The sequence below is a fragment of the Amblyomma americanum genome, chromosome 4 (genome assembly GCF_052857255.1).
Source record: "Amblyomma americanum isolate KBUSLIRL-KWMA chromosome 4, ASM5285725v1, whole genome shotgun sequence".
Lineage (NCBI taxonomy): Eukaryota > Metazoa > Arthropoda > Arachnida > Ixodida > Ixodidae > Amblyomma > Amblyomma americanum.
Genome location: NC_135500.1, coordinates 137,223,997 through 137,241,101, shown reverse-complemented (window position 1 = coordinate 137,241,101; position 17,105 = coordinate 137,223,997). Strand labels below are relative to the sequence as shown.

General features: G+C 45.7%; 1 protein-coding gene across 1 annotated transcript in view; it reads right to left on the bottom strand.

Moving 5' to 3' along the window:
- LOC144128417 (myotubularin-related protein 13-like) overlaps window positions 1-17,105 on the bottom strand; it is a 145,843-nt gene that overhangs the window by 26,448 nt on the left and 102,290 nt on the right. The window contains 12 exon segments of the mRNA XM_077661805.1: window positions 717-893; window positions 1,626-1,792; window positions 3,413-3,470; window positions 5,456-5,715; window positions 6,352-6,464; window positions 7,338-7,418; window positions 7,819-8,026; window positions 9,881-10,074; window positions 12,295-12,467; window positions 12,984-13,117; window positions 15,006-15,204; window positions 16,729-16,975. Of these exon segments, the coding sequence (XP_077517931.1) occupies window positions 717-893; window positions 1,626-1,792; window positions 3,413-3,470; window positions 5,456-5,715; window positions 6,352-6,464; window positions 7,338-7,418; window positions 7,819-8,026; window positions 9,881-10,074; window positions 12,295-12,467; window positions 12,984-13,117; window positions 15,006-15,204; window positions 16,729-16,975 (2,011 nt within the window).

Genomic DNA, 17,105 nt, shown 5'->3' with positions numbered 1-17,105 from the left:
GTCGTTGCATTAATAAGATATGATAACAATGCATAAAAACGAAAAAAGAAAATAGCACGCAGGTGGCGCCCGCACGAAATGGTCAACAGAAAACGGCACTGTAGCTGTTACTATCTGTAGCTTATGCCGATAAAAGCACACACGAGCATTGGCTGCCATTTTCACCCCCTTTCCTCTTTCTGTGGTGGCGTGGGCACATGATAAGAAGGTTAGCGCTGACGAGGACGAGCGGAAGCAGGTTTGTAGAAATAAATGCTGCTGCACGTTGTTCCTGCTGTCATTCTCAATTTTGTTTTTCGGCTGGCTTACACTCGAGGAAAGTTTCTTTTCTTTTTTTTTTTAATTTGGCCTTCAATTTTCGGGTGCCAGCTTAGAATTGAGGCCGGTCTAGATTCAAGCAAATACGGTAACTGGTTACTTAATCTTGTTACTAAGGAGAGACAGGTGTTCTCTAACAATAAGCAGCAAAAACAAGTTTGCTGACAATAATCAGCACGTCGCTTGCCCATGGTCCTATAACCTGCCAAATAAAGTCCCATGCTTTCTGCATATTCATCACCCAAAGGCAATTCTGAAGATGCTACCATATCAAAGCAGTAACTGGCTCACAGTTCCCACAATCGGGCCCATCTTCCAATCTGAATGTGCAAGTTAAGTTGCAAGAAACGATAAAGCAATAGGTAGGCTATACGGAGTGACATGGCAGGCAAGCTTACTTGACTGAGCCACTCAGAGCCCTCGACCATTTTGTAGAAGCTGAGCTCTGGGCTGGCAGGTGGCGCACTGGGGCAGCAGGCACGCAGCAGCTTCTTGAAGCTGGCCTTCACCTGCCGCACTTCAGGGTACTCCACGGGAATGAGGTCACAGTTGGCGTACGTCTCCGGCTTGATACCCTGCCAACGCCCATGCCACACCCCAAGACAAGCCCACATTTGAGCTCCACTGCATCTCCACATCTCAAAACACCACTCAGACTGTCAGGAACACAGTGGTGCTGAACAAATGTTTTGACACGAAAAGGCCCTTTAATGCACTCTAGTGTTCCAGTGAAAGTGCCTTTTCTGCATTTAAATCTCAACCACTGCCACAGCTAAGGCTGAAAGCTGACGACTCATGGTCACTGGCAGAATCCTTTGCCGCAATGAGCTCTCATCTTGGCCTTCACAACTACTGTGTTTACTCACAATGAATTCACTTTCTTTCAAGAACAGTGTTCTAATTCAGGAGATGCGTTTATTACACAAGGTAAAATTTACGCTACAGTTGAACCTTATCACAGCAAAGTTGAAGGGGCCTGGCGATTACTTTGTTACAGCCGAAGTTTTGTTATGGCCCGTGTTAAGAGCTTCCAAAAGGAACCACCATTCCTTCTTTATAAACTGTTTCATTATAACGAGGCTCAACTGTAAATTAAAAATTTTCTAAAATTTTATGAATAATGTAGAGGAAGCATTTATTACGCGAGTGCGTTCATTACGCAAGTAAATATGGTAATAGCTTAAGACAAGCAGGCCACATTTCAGCAAAGACACTGTGAAGCCGATGAACAATGACCTTCAAGTAAAGGTGCACCTGTAAAGATGGGCACAAAGTCTTCTGAAGTGAACAGCACAGCACATATGCACCTTGATCTGGGACTTCTCTCCAAAGATGTACAGCGCCACCTTGTGCAGTGTGTGCACACCTTCCTGGGAGCCGCCCTCGGTCAATCTCGACGCTCGTAAGGCAAACTCTGGTGCCAGACTGCCTGTTGAGCCGTGACGACGGTCCTTCAGGCTGCCCCAGCGAGACTCTGCGCAGCCATTGTGACGGTGCTCAGTGCCACCATAAGAAAGAGGCACACAAGGGCCGGCTACACAGCTCTGCAACCTTTTCATAAGACTGTGCAAGTGTCTACCAGGTAGTTATTTGTTGTGTTGTGTTGGGTTAGACAACAGGTTAAAATGTTGTGTCAAAAGAAATAAAGGTTTTCAATGTTTCGTGATAATAAAGACGTACAACAAATCTGCAACTGCATTTTCTCCTGAAATGATTTTTTCTGAGCCTGTTAAGTGAAGTAGATGCACCATCGGGGGCCAATGTAACAGACCCCTCTTCCAAGTTCCGACCAGTGCCACTCTTCAAAAGGGCACCACCTGACAAAGCCCTTCTGGTGTCAAAATGGACCCATTGCGCTGGTCTCAACACCAGGAGTGTTTTGTCAGGTGTTGCCCCCATGAAGAGTGGCACGGGCCAGAACTTGGAGGAGGGGTACCGGTATGTTACTTTTGCCCCGATGGTACATAAATTGTAGTTTACTATGACATCTCTGCGTGCTTTGCATAGAGATTTGTCTTGATTCATGTGTATGGAGTTGTATGTGACCAAGGAGAAGGCGGTATAAAGCTTCAATAAAATGTTCTTGGTGTAAGCACGAGTTTTATTTGTCCAGGAGGTTGATTTGCTCCACGTATCTAAACCAGAACAGTTGAAAACATTTAGCACCGCTTCACTTTGTTGGTATCCACTGTTCATTGCTGCTGTGTGCCCATGAGAAAAAGAGACCGGCATTACAACTGTGCTCAGCACAACCTTAAAAAAGAAAAGAGCAGGAACCATTCTCTCCTTGCCTTGCATGAAAGAATATCCTAGCATGTGCTCTGCACGAGTACGAGCCCTTGTGCTGTCTGCTGAGCTCTGCTCCATCAGGCAGCGCAAACCAACCAGCCAATCGACACTTGTGCAATGTTGTAGGAGAAAGTAACATATCCAAATGCGCTTATTTAATGACAAGTTCTTTGTAATTCAGTTGCTGGTGCTGCAGAGCACAGGAGCTGTTAACATATGGTTCTCAAGTACGGTGTGGAATGGCCTTAATGGCACAAAAACAGGGTCCCAAAAGCTGTGTTTCAATGCTAAACTCTTAATTGTCCCTCAGAACTCTTCATTTGTCTGAAGTACTGCTTGTGCCAACAACGGCACAAAGTGAATTCAGCCCGACCAGCAAAGAAAAATAAGATCAGTACAAAATGGACCCATGCAAAGTTTAAATGCATTTGGGGCGATATTTGCCCCATGAAGCTATCATTTATTTGCACACTAACTACTATAAGCTGCATTCACGAAATACTATGCCTGCCATAATTTGAAAACCAGCAAGACTCTTATGAGCACAACATAGTTAGCCTCAAGCACCCAGAACCTAGGCTTTAAGTTTGCGTACTGTAGAAAGCATTTGGCGGCTTTAGTGATCCTGAACTCTGCCAGCATAGAAAATGGTTGATTAAAGCAATAACAGACAAGAGGCATAATGTATAAAACTGAAAGCAAATGAAAAAAACATAGGGAAGAGGCCTTTCGAGACACTGTAAGGGGTGAGCAAGAGGAACAAAATAAAATCTATAACAGAAATATCAAACCAAGGGTCACTCACTCTGAGATGGTAACAGGCCTCGATTTAGGTTCATGAACATTTGGAAGGAATCGGTAATCTCTAGAAAACAAACAAAAAAGAAAGTAGGGGAGGGGAGAGAAATTTAGGAAAACAGTGGGGGCAGAAAACGAAAGAAGTTGGGGAGGTGGGAAATAATCAAGAGCAGGTTGAGTGATAAAAGGGAAGAGGAGGGTGAAAGAAGTAGGATAAAACCTCAGTAATGCAAAACAACTGCACAGGTTTGGGTTCCAATAAAAGCACACAAAACATAAAAATCCCCTACCATCATCACAATAGCACAAAAAAAAAACAAATTGCAATATGCAGGTGGTAACAAATAAGTGCAGCAAAAATAAGAAAAGAAAAGCTGTGAGCTTCTTTGTGCAGACTTGCCCCTCCGAGTTCCTAGCTACATGCCTTTAGATGCAAGGCTTCTCATGGGCCCTTGTGCCTAAAAAAATTTTGAGAACCCCTGTAAAACATGGAGAACCTGACAGGAAACATCAAACTACGGGCTAGTCTGCAAATTCAGGTTTGACAATTGTTTCTCTGAACAGAGAGGCCTCCCTTTTGAATGGTAAGCACCATAGTATGTTTCAAAGTCTGATATGGAAGTAAAGGAGGCTTTGGCTATTAAAAATAAAGGGACACTCCCTTTCACATTACACCACAAAGTAAAAGCAATTTGTCTTGACTGCGAATTCCCACAGCTTTAATCAACGAGCAAAAATGGCCATTAGTGTGCGGGTAATGGCGATGCGATAAATTCAGGAAACCCAAGTGCCGCCAAAGCAAGGCAGCAACTCAGCTGATAAAAGAGGAGCCACAGTCGATTCCCTCGATGGGTCAATTTCAGCTGTGAAGTCGTTCTCTTGCCCTCAGGGAGGCTTAGAGATCAACTAAATGAATGCTGCCCGAACACATGAACCAGGATGCAAATAAAGGGCCCAAGATTAGCTAGTCGAATCTAGGCCCACTTTTGTGCTCTTGCTTCCATTATAACAGTGCTGCTGTTGTGGCTAGGCCTTTTGGAAAACTTGTGAAATGTGTCTGCACACAAAACCTGTGTGTACGTCATGTGATCCATGTAGGGCCAAATGCAGTTTTCAATTAAAAGCCACTTGGAGGAAATTCTGTCATACAATGAATTACGGTTAGTTGGCTATAAAACTTTCTTGGCTGCCCATACACGCTTAAAGAAAAAAAATGTCTGAAAATCGAAGTTATATATCAAGAAAAGTAGCTGTACAGTCTAACATTGCAATTTACTGCAGTGAAGAAAACCAGTGCCTGATACTCCAGCAAGGAGTGCTGACGCAGGGCAGACTATATATAGCACAAAGACTGGCAAGCTAAGCGTTATGTACGACTTTTCTTGGCTAACAAGTTGTCAGCCAGTGTTTGTCCTGTGGTTCTTTTCTCACCCAAAATCTCTTTTGCATTGTTCACAACAAAATGGGTCAATAACTAGGGATACAGGAACTGCACGTGACGTTCACATGACAACGTGTTGGCCACGTTCAACTGGGCTTCCAGAACATCTATGCAAGAGAAACGACTAGATTTCTCATGAGCACCATTTCATTCTCTAGTACGCTGTTGATTGAAAAGAGCCCTAAAATGCCCTTCCTAGCCTTTCCATCATTCATGACTTTCCTTTGCACCATGTTATCACCTGCTGAGGCGCTGACTATGAACTGACACTATGGGCACCTCCCCTGTTTTGGAGTAGAGGAGAGCTCACTCATAGGTGCACTGGCACAAAAGGCACAGCAAGAACACATGGTATATCTTGCAAACCACAAGCACCGCTTAGCCCGCCCCTGCATACCTTCCAGCACACTGGCAACTCTAAATTTAAAGACAACAAAAGCCTCAGAGACAAAGAGATGGCAGCCATGACGTCCCATAGTACTCCCCCACAACCAAGATCCCCTCCAGATGTTTGACTTATAAATTTAAGGCAAAGTGCTGGCACTGAAACCCACCACAAAAGCAACGCTGAGGGGAAAAGCCAACTGAAGGGAGTTCAGGGAGAAACACTCACGTTTTCCCCCCTTTGCCACCCGAGGAGCGCAGGCTGTTGACGGCCTTCTGGAAGGGGTTGTGCGATCGGCGCGCCGTCTCGGGTGTCAGTGTGGGGAAGTTGTCCTGGGCCCCTTCGAGCACCAGGGAGCTGATGCTGAGTGACGAGTCGTGCACGCCGGGCGAGGCACGCGACGGCTGGGACAGGGGGCTGGCCCGCACCAGCGCCGCCACGAGCTTCTCCTGCTCGATCGAGGACGACGTCTCGCTCGCCGTGCCTGCAAGGAGTGGAACCACAACAGCACACTGCATTAAGAGTGCCCCTCTAACTCGTGTTTCTCCGTGTGACTACAAAAGCACTTGCACTGGGGTGAAAATCCCAACATCATGCGCACCATGGGTCTTATTCCTATGAGCCCGATTTATACCAGTGCTTCCATCTCTCAAAAGGATAAAAAAATAAGATGTAGGTGAATGATGAAGATGCAATAGTTCGTGTCTTCGATTCTGTTCTGTTCTATCCTAATATTCTAAGCCAGGCTCAAGGTTGTTCTGTCACCTCTCAAAAGAACCCGAAGGTGACATATAAGTGAGCACTGATTAGCTCTAAATGCTCCTGGAAAAGATCAAAAATGCCAGAAGAAGTGATACTTGTCCTAAATGGATTTTCGCACAGTTCTGGCTGTCCAAAATGACTAAAGACCTTCACTATACCAAATACCCAGTGGGCCAACTGAAATATCGAAGTTTCGTTTGATTCAATTTCAAAAGTAACATTTACACACATTCAAGCTGTCAGGATCTGGCTACAGCTACGATGTAATGGCACTGCAGGCACCGTGCGGACTGACCGACAAGTTGGCCCACAATGAGGAAGGGGGAGAGGAGGAGAGTGGAGGGTGAAGGAGACCCACTGGAGGTGGTCGGGTGACCCTTGAGCATGCCCATCACGCCCTTGCCGTGGAAGCCACTCGCCCGGATCAGCAGTGCCTTGGTGCCTGGATGCCGCCAGCACACCGAGGGAAACCTGCAAAGCCATGTGCAAGAGCATCATTCAAATGTGCATCGAAGCAAGCGATCATATTCCTGTGTGCATATATGCACACAGGAATGTTCCATGGGCCTGACTTTCTTTTCAGTGACACAATATCAAACATTTAGCTCCTTGGCCAATGTTCTGGAAGTGTTTGCATAGTAGAAATGTTCACTAAGGTCTGCACCAGTTTCAAATGTGGAGGTGACACTGGGTGGATTCTAACTATGAGAATCAAAGCTCTCCCTTGGAACAGAACTGACCTGCACATACCTTTATACTTCAAGACGTTCTGTCACAAACTCTGCACTTATCACATCAAAAGTAATACTACACCCATCAGCTCAGTATGACCCTAGAAGCACACCAAATGCAAGAACTGTTACTTCCTAGATGACACTGTGAGAACAGCATTAATAACAATGTCAATTTAGACACACTTTCAATTAGCGAGCAAAGCACAAAGAGTCGTTCTGTTCAGGTGGTTCACAAGTTGACTCAGGTTGCCACAATAACCAGTCCACTTACTTTCCTCTGTTCAGCATCCTGCCAACTGCATTTAATCAATACCTGATGGGCACGGGCAATCTCAAGGTCACAGTAGGACACCAAGCCAAAAAGCAAAAAGAACGAAAGTGCTTCCTGTTAGACCAGGGGTTCTCAGTCTCAAGGAACCCCAATGGCCTCCTAAACGTGCCAAGGAACCCCTATCGTGTCTTGGCTTCTCTGTCTACCTTCCTAATATGATTGCAAAAAAAATGCCTACAGATGCAAAGCCCCTCAGGAAATGCCCAAAAAATGCACAAGGGTTCCGGGGAACCTGGCTCATGAACCCTTCAGTCAACCATATGTGCAGAAAGCTCTCACCTTGCATGCCTGTAACAACGAGACAGCTTGCGGATGCTGTCGTCGGGAACACTTTGCGGGACCACCACAAGTGCCGGGTAGCTGTAACATGGAAACGAGGAAAAAAACAACATGTACTACTGAGCACTCTGCCACACCATATCTGCGACTGCATAATACTGATGAGCTCAAATTAGATGAAACGATAATAGCAATCTTAACGATGCATTCCCAAAATTCCGTGGACTACATATGCCAGTGTATGCAAATAGAGCCCCAAGCTTGTAGAGTATGGTTGGCTATTCAGCTGAGGGAAAGTGCAACAGAAGGAACAAGAGACGCTGTATGCATCAGAGATGACATAACAATCCACCTTTATCACCCACCAAAAAGACGGTGGTGGCATAAAAAAATAAAAAGGGCAAGAAATTATCGATGTGCAACCCTGTAAAACATTCAGTTGCAAAGAAAATGTGAATAATAAACACTGGGCAAGACTTACCTGCGGCACACTGTGTAGCCCAGGTTGACGGAACTAATTCGAAAGCCCTCAGGGCGACCCCGGGACATGGTCGAATTTGCACCCAGTGCACCCAGGTGCAGTCGCTGCCAGTCCCGGCTGTACACTGTGTCACTCATCTTCTCCAGAGACCGGTGCGGAAGGTGTGGCACGGCCGGCAATGGTGGAGGAGGTGCAGACTCTGCGTCATCTGAGAGTAACGAGTCATAATTATCAAATTCAACTCACCACTGCATAGTGTGCAGCTTGAAAACAATTCAGCATCAAAATTGTTAGTCAAACTATCATAGCCTTAAAATGTTTGCAGCACTGCACAGTCTCCATGATGCATTTGCCGCATTGCAGTTTCCCAGATCATTACACTGCATCAATGCTAACTCACACCGAATGGGGCTTTTTGTTAAATTTTCTCCACAAGAACGTGCAATGCATAACTACCAGAGGTATGGCAATAAAATCCATTCCACTGGCAGCAAGCGTTGTAATGAGAGCACTTGAAACGGTGACTTGCCACAGTGATTACCATGCATCATCTTCATATGTCTTTTCCACACGGAGGGCACCTTGATGACTCCAGTAGGTGCGATCACATTTCGTGCAAATGAACACCGTAACTATGTATAATAAATAACAATGTCATGCATGCCTCCTTTCAAAGTCATCATCAAAAATTTTACAGCTGGACCCTTTTATAACAGACACATTCTGGAGAGAAGTTATTCTGTTACATAAGCAGTCTCTTATAAGCAGGGTTCCATGTCTTCCTAATTTACTGATCTCCTATATCAAGTTGTCACCCAGTGGCTAAGATTTCCACAAATGAAGGCTATATCCTATCGAACCAGTTTAATAGCTGCAAAAGAAGCTGTCTGCTTTCAACTGCTTGACATACGGTGTTCCTGAGGACACCATATGTCGAGACACATGTCTTCCTGCTGCCCTGCAGCTGCACATGTTGGCAAGCTCAACTTATCTTTAGACAAATTTGGTGCAACAAAGTACAGTTAATCCTCCATAAGTCAGGGGTGTTGGAAGCGCGCTTCTTCCTGTGTGCCAGCCATTGTTGCCTTGGGAAGCGGACTCTCCTCATGCCCAGCTGTCAGATCTCCACGGTCTCCACCGTAAATTCTCCAAGCTTCAAAGCTGTGAGTGGAGGTGGCACGTGTTAATATCAGTGCAGCACAAAAATCAGCTGAACCTAGAATGGTGGCAAGGGCTGCAGAGCAGAATTGGAGGCTTGCTTGATGGTTTGTGGCACGACCTCTGGACCATGAAAACCACTGGCTGATGGCCCTTTTTTCGATTTTAAAGCTTCCATATCATGGGAGGGTCACAAACAGGTCAGCCTGCCATGCGCTCCTGCTGCACATCTCCGCAATTCTCAGAGCATGTAGACGCCCACACACTCATGCCCGTACCCCCGCCAGTACGTAGGAAGCTTTTCTTTACGTACCGTTCACAACCAACGTGCAGCTAGCTGGCCGCCCACTCTGCATTATTTTCAGTTGTAACAAATGCCACATGAGCGATCGTTCATTGGCATCTCCCTCAAGCACGGACATGACTGCGGTTTGCGAGTACAGAGTGGAGGCGAACAGCCACAAGTAGTTGAAATGTATATTTTAAGTGAGGTTGTTGATCAAAACTTAAATAACTCATCCATCATAACCAAATATTTTCTATTCCCAATATCTGTTGCAAAAGGGGTCCACTTAATGGGAGAAATAAAGCAGCCAACCATGTGCATGAAAAATGTTCCTTATTCACAGCTGTCTGTCACCACTGTGCCTCTTATAACGGGGTTCAATTACTGCTGGGCTTAATTAACAAGGCCACCCACATGGTTTAGCTGCAGAGTACCTTGCGCCTTTCAAGGGGATCACGTGTTAAGCAGCATGCTTGCGGAACTGCAACGTACCAGCATGTCAATCTCAGCATGTGCACATCAGTCACCCGCCTATCATACAGATGCGGTTTCCCTCTTGTTCGCTCAAAAGCAATCACACAGCCGACCACACAATCAAAACCGAAGCAAGGCACTCACCCGAGCCATCGTCGTCCTGCAGAAAGGTGAGGGGCCGGTCGGGAGCCTCGTGTTCATAGGGCGGTCGTGCCCCGGCCGGGAGGGTCCTGGCAGCCATGGGCCCCTGCACCACATACTTCTGCTTGCGAGACGAGGGACGCGGCTTGAAGCCTGCCCTCATGGCTGTCTTGAGCAGCTGCCGTTTCGCTTTGCCCCTGCAAAGAATGAAGGAGGGCCGGACTCTGTATGGTGCTTCCGTCCTTACGCTTCTGACAGTATTCTGTGCCACCAAAGTCAAAAAGCATCTGCAATTAATATGAAACAAGGGATCAAATGCACTGCAACTAGTTCAAAAGAGCTTTGCTTATTGCATCATAGCATGAAATTTCATGCCTTTGGTGAACTGCAGTTTTCCAATACAAATAAATGAGGTAGGTCAATCAATCAGACAGCAACACGAGCCGAATAGAGTAGAACCTCATTAAAATTGTTATGAGGCAGTATTTACAAGGAAATGCATCCCAGCAGTCAAAAGCCAATGGCTCATGCACCAACCTACTCAACCTCACAGTTGTCAAGGCTCACTGCCTAGTGGCTCAGTGCCCGTACATAACAATACATTTCCAGCTCATGCGACTTCCCAACTCATACGCTCAAAATCGTGAGCAATAAAGAGGTCTCATACATGGGTCGAATACAATTCAAGAACAAAGCAGCAAACACCCCTCGAAGGAGCCCCTCCAGCCAAATGTCACGATGTCGAGGTTAACTCCATTTCATAGAGGTGCCCTGCCAGCAATGTTAAGCAAGGGGATTAACTGTGACATCATGATAACTGATCAATGCCATTGGCTGGAAAGCTTCCTTTAGGGGTGTTTGCTGCTTGAGTTGTATCCGACTATAGAGTTACACTGTTTTGTAGCGAGAGCTACACTGGGCTGCCAGTCGAGCATTTCGCGGTGGCCAGGAAAGGCCAGTTGTGCGCATGCGCCGTCATAATGGCAACCGGAGAGGAGCAGCAGGTGCAGCGTGCACTTTGCCATCGCCACGGCTGTGCCGCCGCTGCACGCTCCACCGTCGGAACGAAGCGCGCCGTGCACTTCGTCGCCACCTCGCGGCACTCTCCTCTATCACCCGAACCATGCGTCGCATGCGCGGTATTGCGTATAAAAGGCGGAGATGTAATGGGCGGCTGTATCACAACGTATGACATGAATGCACAGAACGAGAGTCCAAGCACTGCTAAATGGCAGCATAGACAAGAGAAGATTAGCTCTTCCAACCCTGAAGTTGTCGCCTGGCACCTGGCTACTCAACAAAGAGAGAATGAGCGTAAGGTGAAGAGAGCAGTGGAGACGCCCGAACAGAGCGAGGAACAGCTTGCTAAACGGAGATGCCAGGCTGCTGAGCGTAATAGACTGCGCATAGCCGCCGAGATGGAGCCCAATGTCTCTCATTGCTAAACATACAGTGACCACAACAAGCTCAGCCAGGGAAACGTACCTCTCGCTATATCCTGGCATAGCTATCCTGGCATAGCCAAGCTAAGCCACTGCCAATTTTTTTTCTTCTGGTAATATGTTGCCAAGTAATACAAATTCCCAGAAAGCACGTTCGCAATTTTGTCATCCCGTATATCCTGGCATAGCCAAGCTAAGCCACTGCCAATTTTTTTCTTCTGGTAATATGTTGCCAAGTAATACAAATTCCCAGAAAGCACGTTTGCAATTTTGTCATATCTCGATCTTATGACACATATAATAGCACCTGTCCCATCCACATCTGTGTCGTTCATGTCCTTTTTTCGTTAAGTTCTCCCCCCCAAAAAATGATCAAGAGATGGTGCACTACCCCACCACAATTTAAAGTGTAATGTGCACCTTTAAACATAAATTTATTTCGTGATACTTCAGATGTTTCTGCGACAATTCCTGGCATTTTGATTTTGCAATTTAAATCAATTATGACATTTAGAGTGAAATTTTGCACATCCTTGTAATATATCAACCCCTAGAATTCTGCACTGGACAACTAATAAATTATCTTTCTTGAGGCCTTAATTTAATATTTAAATGTAATGTGCACAAAATATTGTGCAAATTTATTCACTGTTCCCCAATATAACATTCCTTTCCTTAACTCATGTTATCATGTCACCTAAAACCTTTCACAGCTGGTATGTAGCACTTTCAACATTACCACACCAAGAGATGTCTAGAATGTATTCTGAAAATTAATACTTCCCAGAACGTCTCACAGCCATTCACAAACACCCAGCGCTCATCCGATGCGGCCAGTCATTACTGCACATGCCTTAGAGGTATGAAAGACATCCAGCTCTCACATAGGGCATTATGAGTCCCATAGAGGTACCATGACAGAGTGCAGTTACTTGAGCAGGAATGTGATGCAGGGAAGGAATGTGCAGTACTCACGTAAGCGTGGCGTGCTTCTCCTTCTTATGCAATGGGGTTGGCGGTGTGGCCATGTGGCCACTGAACGCAAAAAGCTGAAACAGGCTGGGTGGGCAGTGGGCTCGCCCCAGCAGCTTGCGGAAGGCCTCTATGCTTTCAGACGTCACTTCATCCTCGAAGGCCACCTTCATTAGCTGCAGTCAGAAAAAGTGGGCACCCACTCATATCTTTAAAAAAAAATTTTAGGCCATCAAAAGTGCACGTACACATGTTCTTCCGCACATTTAGTTCATTGTTGTAGTGTTAAGACACAGTGAAAAAAAGTGAAAGAAAAAGAAAAGGATGATTGGCACTGCGCAGTGAGTGACAGCACCCTGCAACTGTGCTCTAGTGATGAACAAAACAACACTGAACATTTACGCTAAGAACTCGTTTATTTTTCTCCCTGAGAAAGCCCCTATGGCTTCAAAGTCTTTATACCGTAGCAATGCCACTGCTTCATGAAGCAACAGCGTGGGTAATGGTAACAGGTTATGCAAAATTATATACAGAAGCATCCATGCCGTACTGTCAAAGGCCCATGATCTCATACAAGCGTCTGTACTTGCACTCAAAAGTCTGTTGCAGAGAGAGAACAAGCAGGATGGCTGTAAGAATTACGAAAACAAATAATAACACAGCAAGAAAAAAAGAGCGAGGAGCAGGCACACCTGGAAGGTGTTTGAGCGCAGCTGGAGGCCTTCGGGCAGCACCTGCTCCAAGTGTTGCAGGTACTGGACAGCTATCTTTTTCTCCTTGGTCAGTGTCGACACCGGGAAGCACCGCACCACCGTTTGCTCGCATGCTAAAACCGCGCACAAAACGGAGCTTGAGAATCAAAAGTGTTATGAATCAAGGGACACAAAACACATCCCAAGTGCTTCTCAAATGTGGTGCCTAATCCACCTCGGCCACATTTGACATAACCAATCTTTTCTGAATAGATTAAGGCTGAAAACCTAAAGCTCATCGTTGAAAGCGATATGGCACACATTCTTAGGCATAAAGAGAAGAAACACACATATATGGCATAAAGCACTCTTATCCTCTCCTGTCCATCTGACCTTATTCTTTGAGCACGGTCTAACACAAACAGCAATGTATTTTTCAACAACAAACTATAGTAGCGGACCGATTTTTCTGACTTCACCGACGAACTGTCACGCACCTTGTATATATTCACGACAAACAGTTTGGACCTTTAGGAGTCCAAAAGTAAAATTTTTTTGGTCTGAAATAGGAGTCAGCAGTACTGGGGTAGTTTTTACGACCTGAAGTTGTTTTTTTTTACCACACTTAGATGTAAATGGGCATTGCTATCACCACCAGCTGGCCCTTCGCCGCCATGAAAAGTGTGACCTTGGATTTAAATGGTGTCAATAGGCCAGATTGGCTTGAATAGGCTTGCTCACTGTTGTCACTTGAGTGAATGATATGCTCTTTGTTGCCATCAAGGTTCCCTACAACAACAACAAAAAAAAGCACACGAGCCAGGGCGTGCGGTCGTGTTGAAAATGGGACAATGGCAGCATGCACCATGATTAAAACAAGACCAACCATGCTGCAAGGCAGATGGTTCTCTCTCTCAATCTACGGAACTGTCATTTCCCCTTGAAACAGACTGTGTTCTCTCTCGCAACGTGAGGCGTGCATTGCGAGCATGACCCATGGCCACATCGCACAGACGTGAAGTGGTGCGGAAACGACAAATGCAAGACTCTAGCTGAAATACGAGTACAGTCTAATATTATAGCTTGCAGATGGAATGTGAGAAACAACAAAGTTCACAACTTTTGAGGCCACTTCTTCACAGCAAAGTTTTTTTAAGCTGACAGATTTTTCAGACCATTTGATTATTTAACCACTTTTCGGGTCTCACTGAGTACGAAAAATCGGTCCGTAAATAATCTACAGCCCCTTGAAATACTTTTGTTGAAACTCAAGTCTTTCAGCTTGCATCAATCTAAACCGGTAAAAGAAGAAACACAACAACCCCAGTTTTTTTGCAGACAAAAGAAGAATTTGTTCTACAGAGCTGCATCCAGTCAAGAACCTGAAGTGTTCCATGTGTGGGCATGTTATCAGAAGCAAAAAAAGCGCGAAAAACCATGGACACAAAAGAACTGGAATGCAACAGCATTAGATTCCACATTTGTCACAGATTCTAACGTAATTTCTGTGCACGTTGCAATTGCCAATCTATTAACCACCACAATCTGACTGCTAACTGCAGCAGCAGGTATCCACTTTGCTGTGACGGTGCCAACATTTGCAAATATCACATTTTTTTTCTGGTTTCTGATTTCGATCCTCTATCTAGGTAGCTGTCTAAGGTTGCAAGGACATCACAAGGCCATGTGACTACTTTTGACCAATTATTAACTGAAATGCCACCTGCCATGGTGGGCAGGCTGTGATGATGTCACAAGGTCACGTGACCTCTCTTGACCAATCAGCGAATTTTGCGATACTAGACACTGGCGGGGTTCTGGTGTGACAACAGTACTGCTATCGCATTAAAATCGTACAAACAAGACACACAAAGCACTTGTCTGTTCCAATTTCCGTGCTGATGTTTTAACACTGTGTTTGCACAACAATTCACTAGCCCAAACAGGAATTTCAGGCTGTGAGCGCTGAAGACCCATGGAGGCATAGCAGCCTCTGTTCTGCAGTTCAGATGACAGACTCACCGTATGGGTCGAGGGGGCTGCCCTTGAAGATGACGCGGTAGTTTGTCAGGAAGATGGCGCCCTCTGCAGGAAGCAGCGAGGGCCCACCCAGGGTTGGGGCCCCCGTGCCTTCTTCGCGACCATCTGGAATGAGGTAGGCCCGGAGTCCTTCCATGGCCAGCTCCTCTCCTTGCAGTAGGCAGGGCACCAGCATCTTGGGCTGGTGGTGTGAGGAAGCACAGGCACAGAGCAAAGAATGACATTCGCCACTGAGACAAAAGCAGCTCCAATTAGAAGCAAATAAAGGAGGAGACAAAAGGGAGAGAAGGATTTCCCCTTTTCATTCAAGCTACTCTGACTATAATATGAACAAGTAGAATAAGAAGCTGAAGAGAAATCAGAAACAGCACCAGGGATGCATGTCCCCCACCAGGCTGACATGGGGAAAATTAAATTAGTTTTCTGTCCATTTAATTTGATAAACACAAGTACCTGCTGTTACAGCAACACAGCAACAAGCAACAACTAGTCAATTCCACTGTGTGCCAAAAATTTGGGCCACTCCTACACTAGCTAGCAAAATATCTGTACAAAACACGCAGAGGTAACACACACAAAAAAATGTCAATTGCCAAACTCAGTGCTTCCTAACTGATGGTCGACAGACTCAATGAAATTCTTACATTTCTGAAGTTTCAGAAGTTCTTGTTCTTTAAAGGAATCACAAACACCGATAACAAGTGAATCTAGAACAGATGACCTTTCAGAGATGTCAAATATGCAGGTGTTAGCAGAAACAAAGCTTCACTGACAGAGGAGATAGTGCAAGCGTCAAGTACAAGCTGGCAATTTACTGCACACTTTCCCGCATTAAGGCTAGAGATAATTTTGTGACATAACTGGCTGCACCTCATAAATAGTTGACAAGAAATAAATACCCCAAGAGTGAAAAAAAAAGATCACTTCTGAATAGAAGCATCCTTTTGTCATTCAGAATAATGCATAGGTAACAGAATGCAAACCAAAAAGAGATGCAAACGATGGAGAGAGGTCCTAGTGCTATCAGCATGCACGGCTAGACCAATCATAGCTCATGGATTTGGGACGTTTCACTTGGCACCATTAATCTAACGTCGCAGCATAGAATAAAAATCTGTCTATTCAAACAAGAGTTCACTGGCTAAATAAACGGCTTTCCGCTCTGATCAGACAGCAGGATAACTAACCTGCCACAAAGAAATGAGGTGATCAGGCGGATTCCCGCAATAGAACCCCCTTCCCCCCCCCCCCCCCCCCCCCCCCCCTTTTTTTCCTAGAAGATGATGACAAGACAAGATGGACCAGCAGGTATGCATTAAAGCACCTCAACCTCAAAAGTGTTCTCAACCTTTTTAAACATTAGGGAACCCCAACGGTTTTTGAAAGATGCTGAGGAACTCCAAATATGCATGTCATCTCAAAAATACCCCAATCAAATAATGACTGCTGTACAGTGAAAGCCAGCTACATGCAACTACAGCTATGATTAGTCCCAAAATAAAGTGAGTAAAAAAAAAGAGAGAGATGGGTTGAATTTGAGTCATGCAAGGATTTAGGTGCCTGCATGGAGAGCCCACTGTGAGAACCTTTGGTTTAAACCCTTTGTCCTCAAAACAATTTTGCTTTTTTCTCCTCTCTGTCTATCTCAGGCTCACCTATCCCCCGTCTGGTGTGCACATTGGCTGCGGCCGCAACTGCACCTCACCTTGGGAATGGGTGGCAGGCGCTTGCTTTCCCGGTGCACAGCTTCGAGCATTTCCTGCTGGATGGCCACCACGCCAGGCACCATCTGGTGGAGGGCACGCACGTGCTCCTCCGTGACACCGCTTTCATGGCACACCTTGTCCACAAAGCGGCCCACCAATTTGGTGACACCAGCTCCCACCGCTTCCCAAGCCTCCTCCTCTCCAAAGCCACTCTCTCCATCGCAGGCGCTGTCCGTCTCCGCCACACTGTAAGTGATTACCAAAAGTGGCATATCCAGCATCCAGAAACTGAAATGACTGACCTCTGTCTTAACAGACCGATTTCACCATGTGTTTCCTCAACATTCATGCTATAACAGAATTGATGACTGGCGAG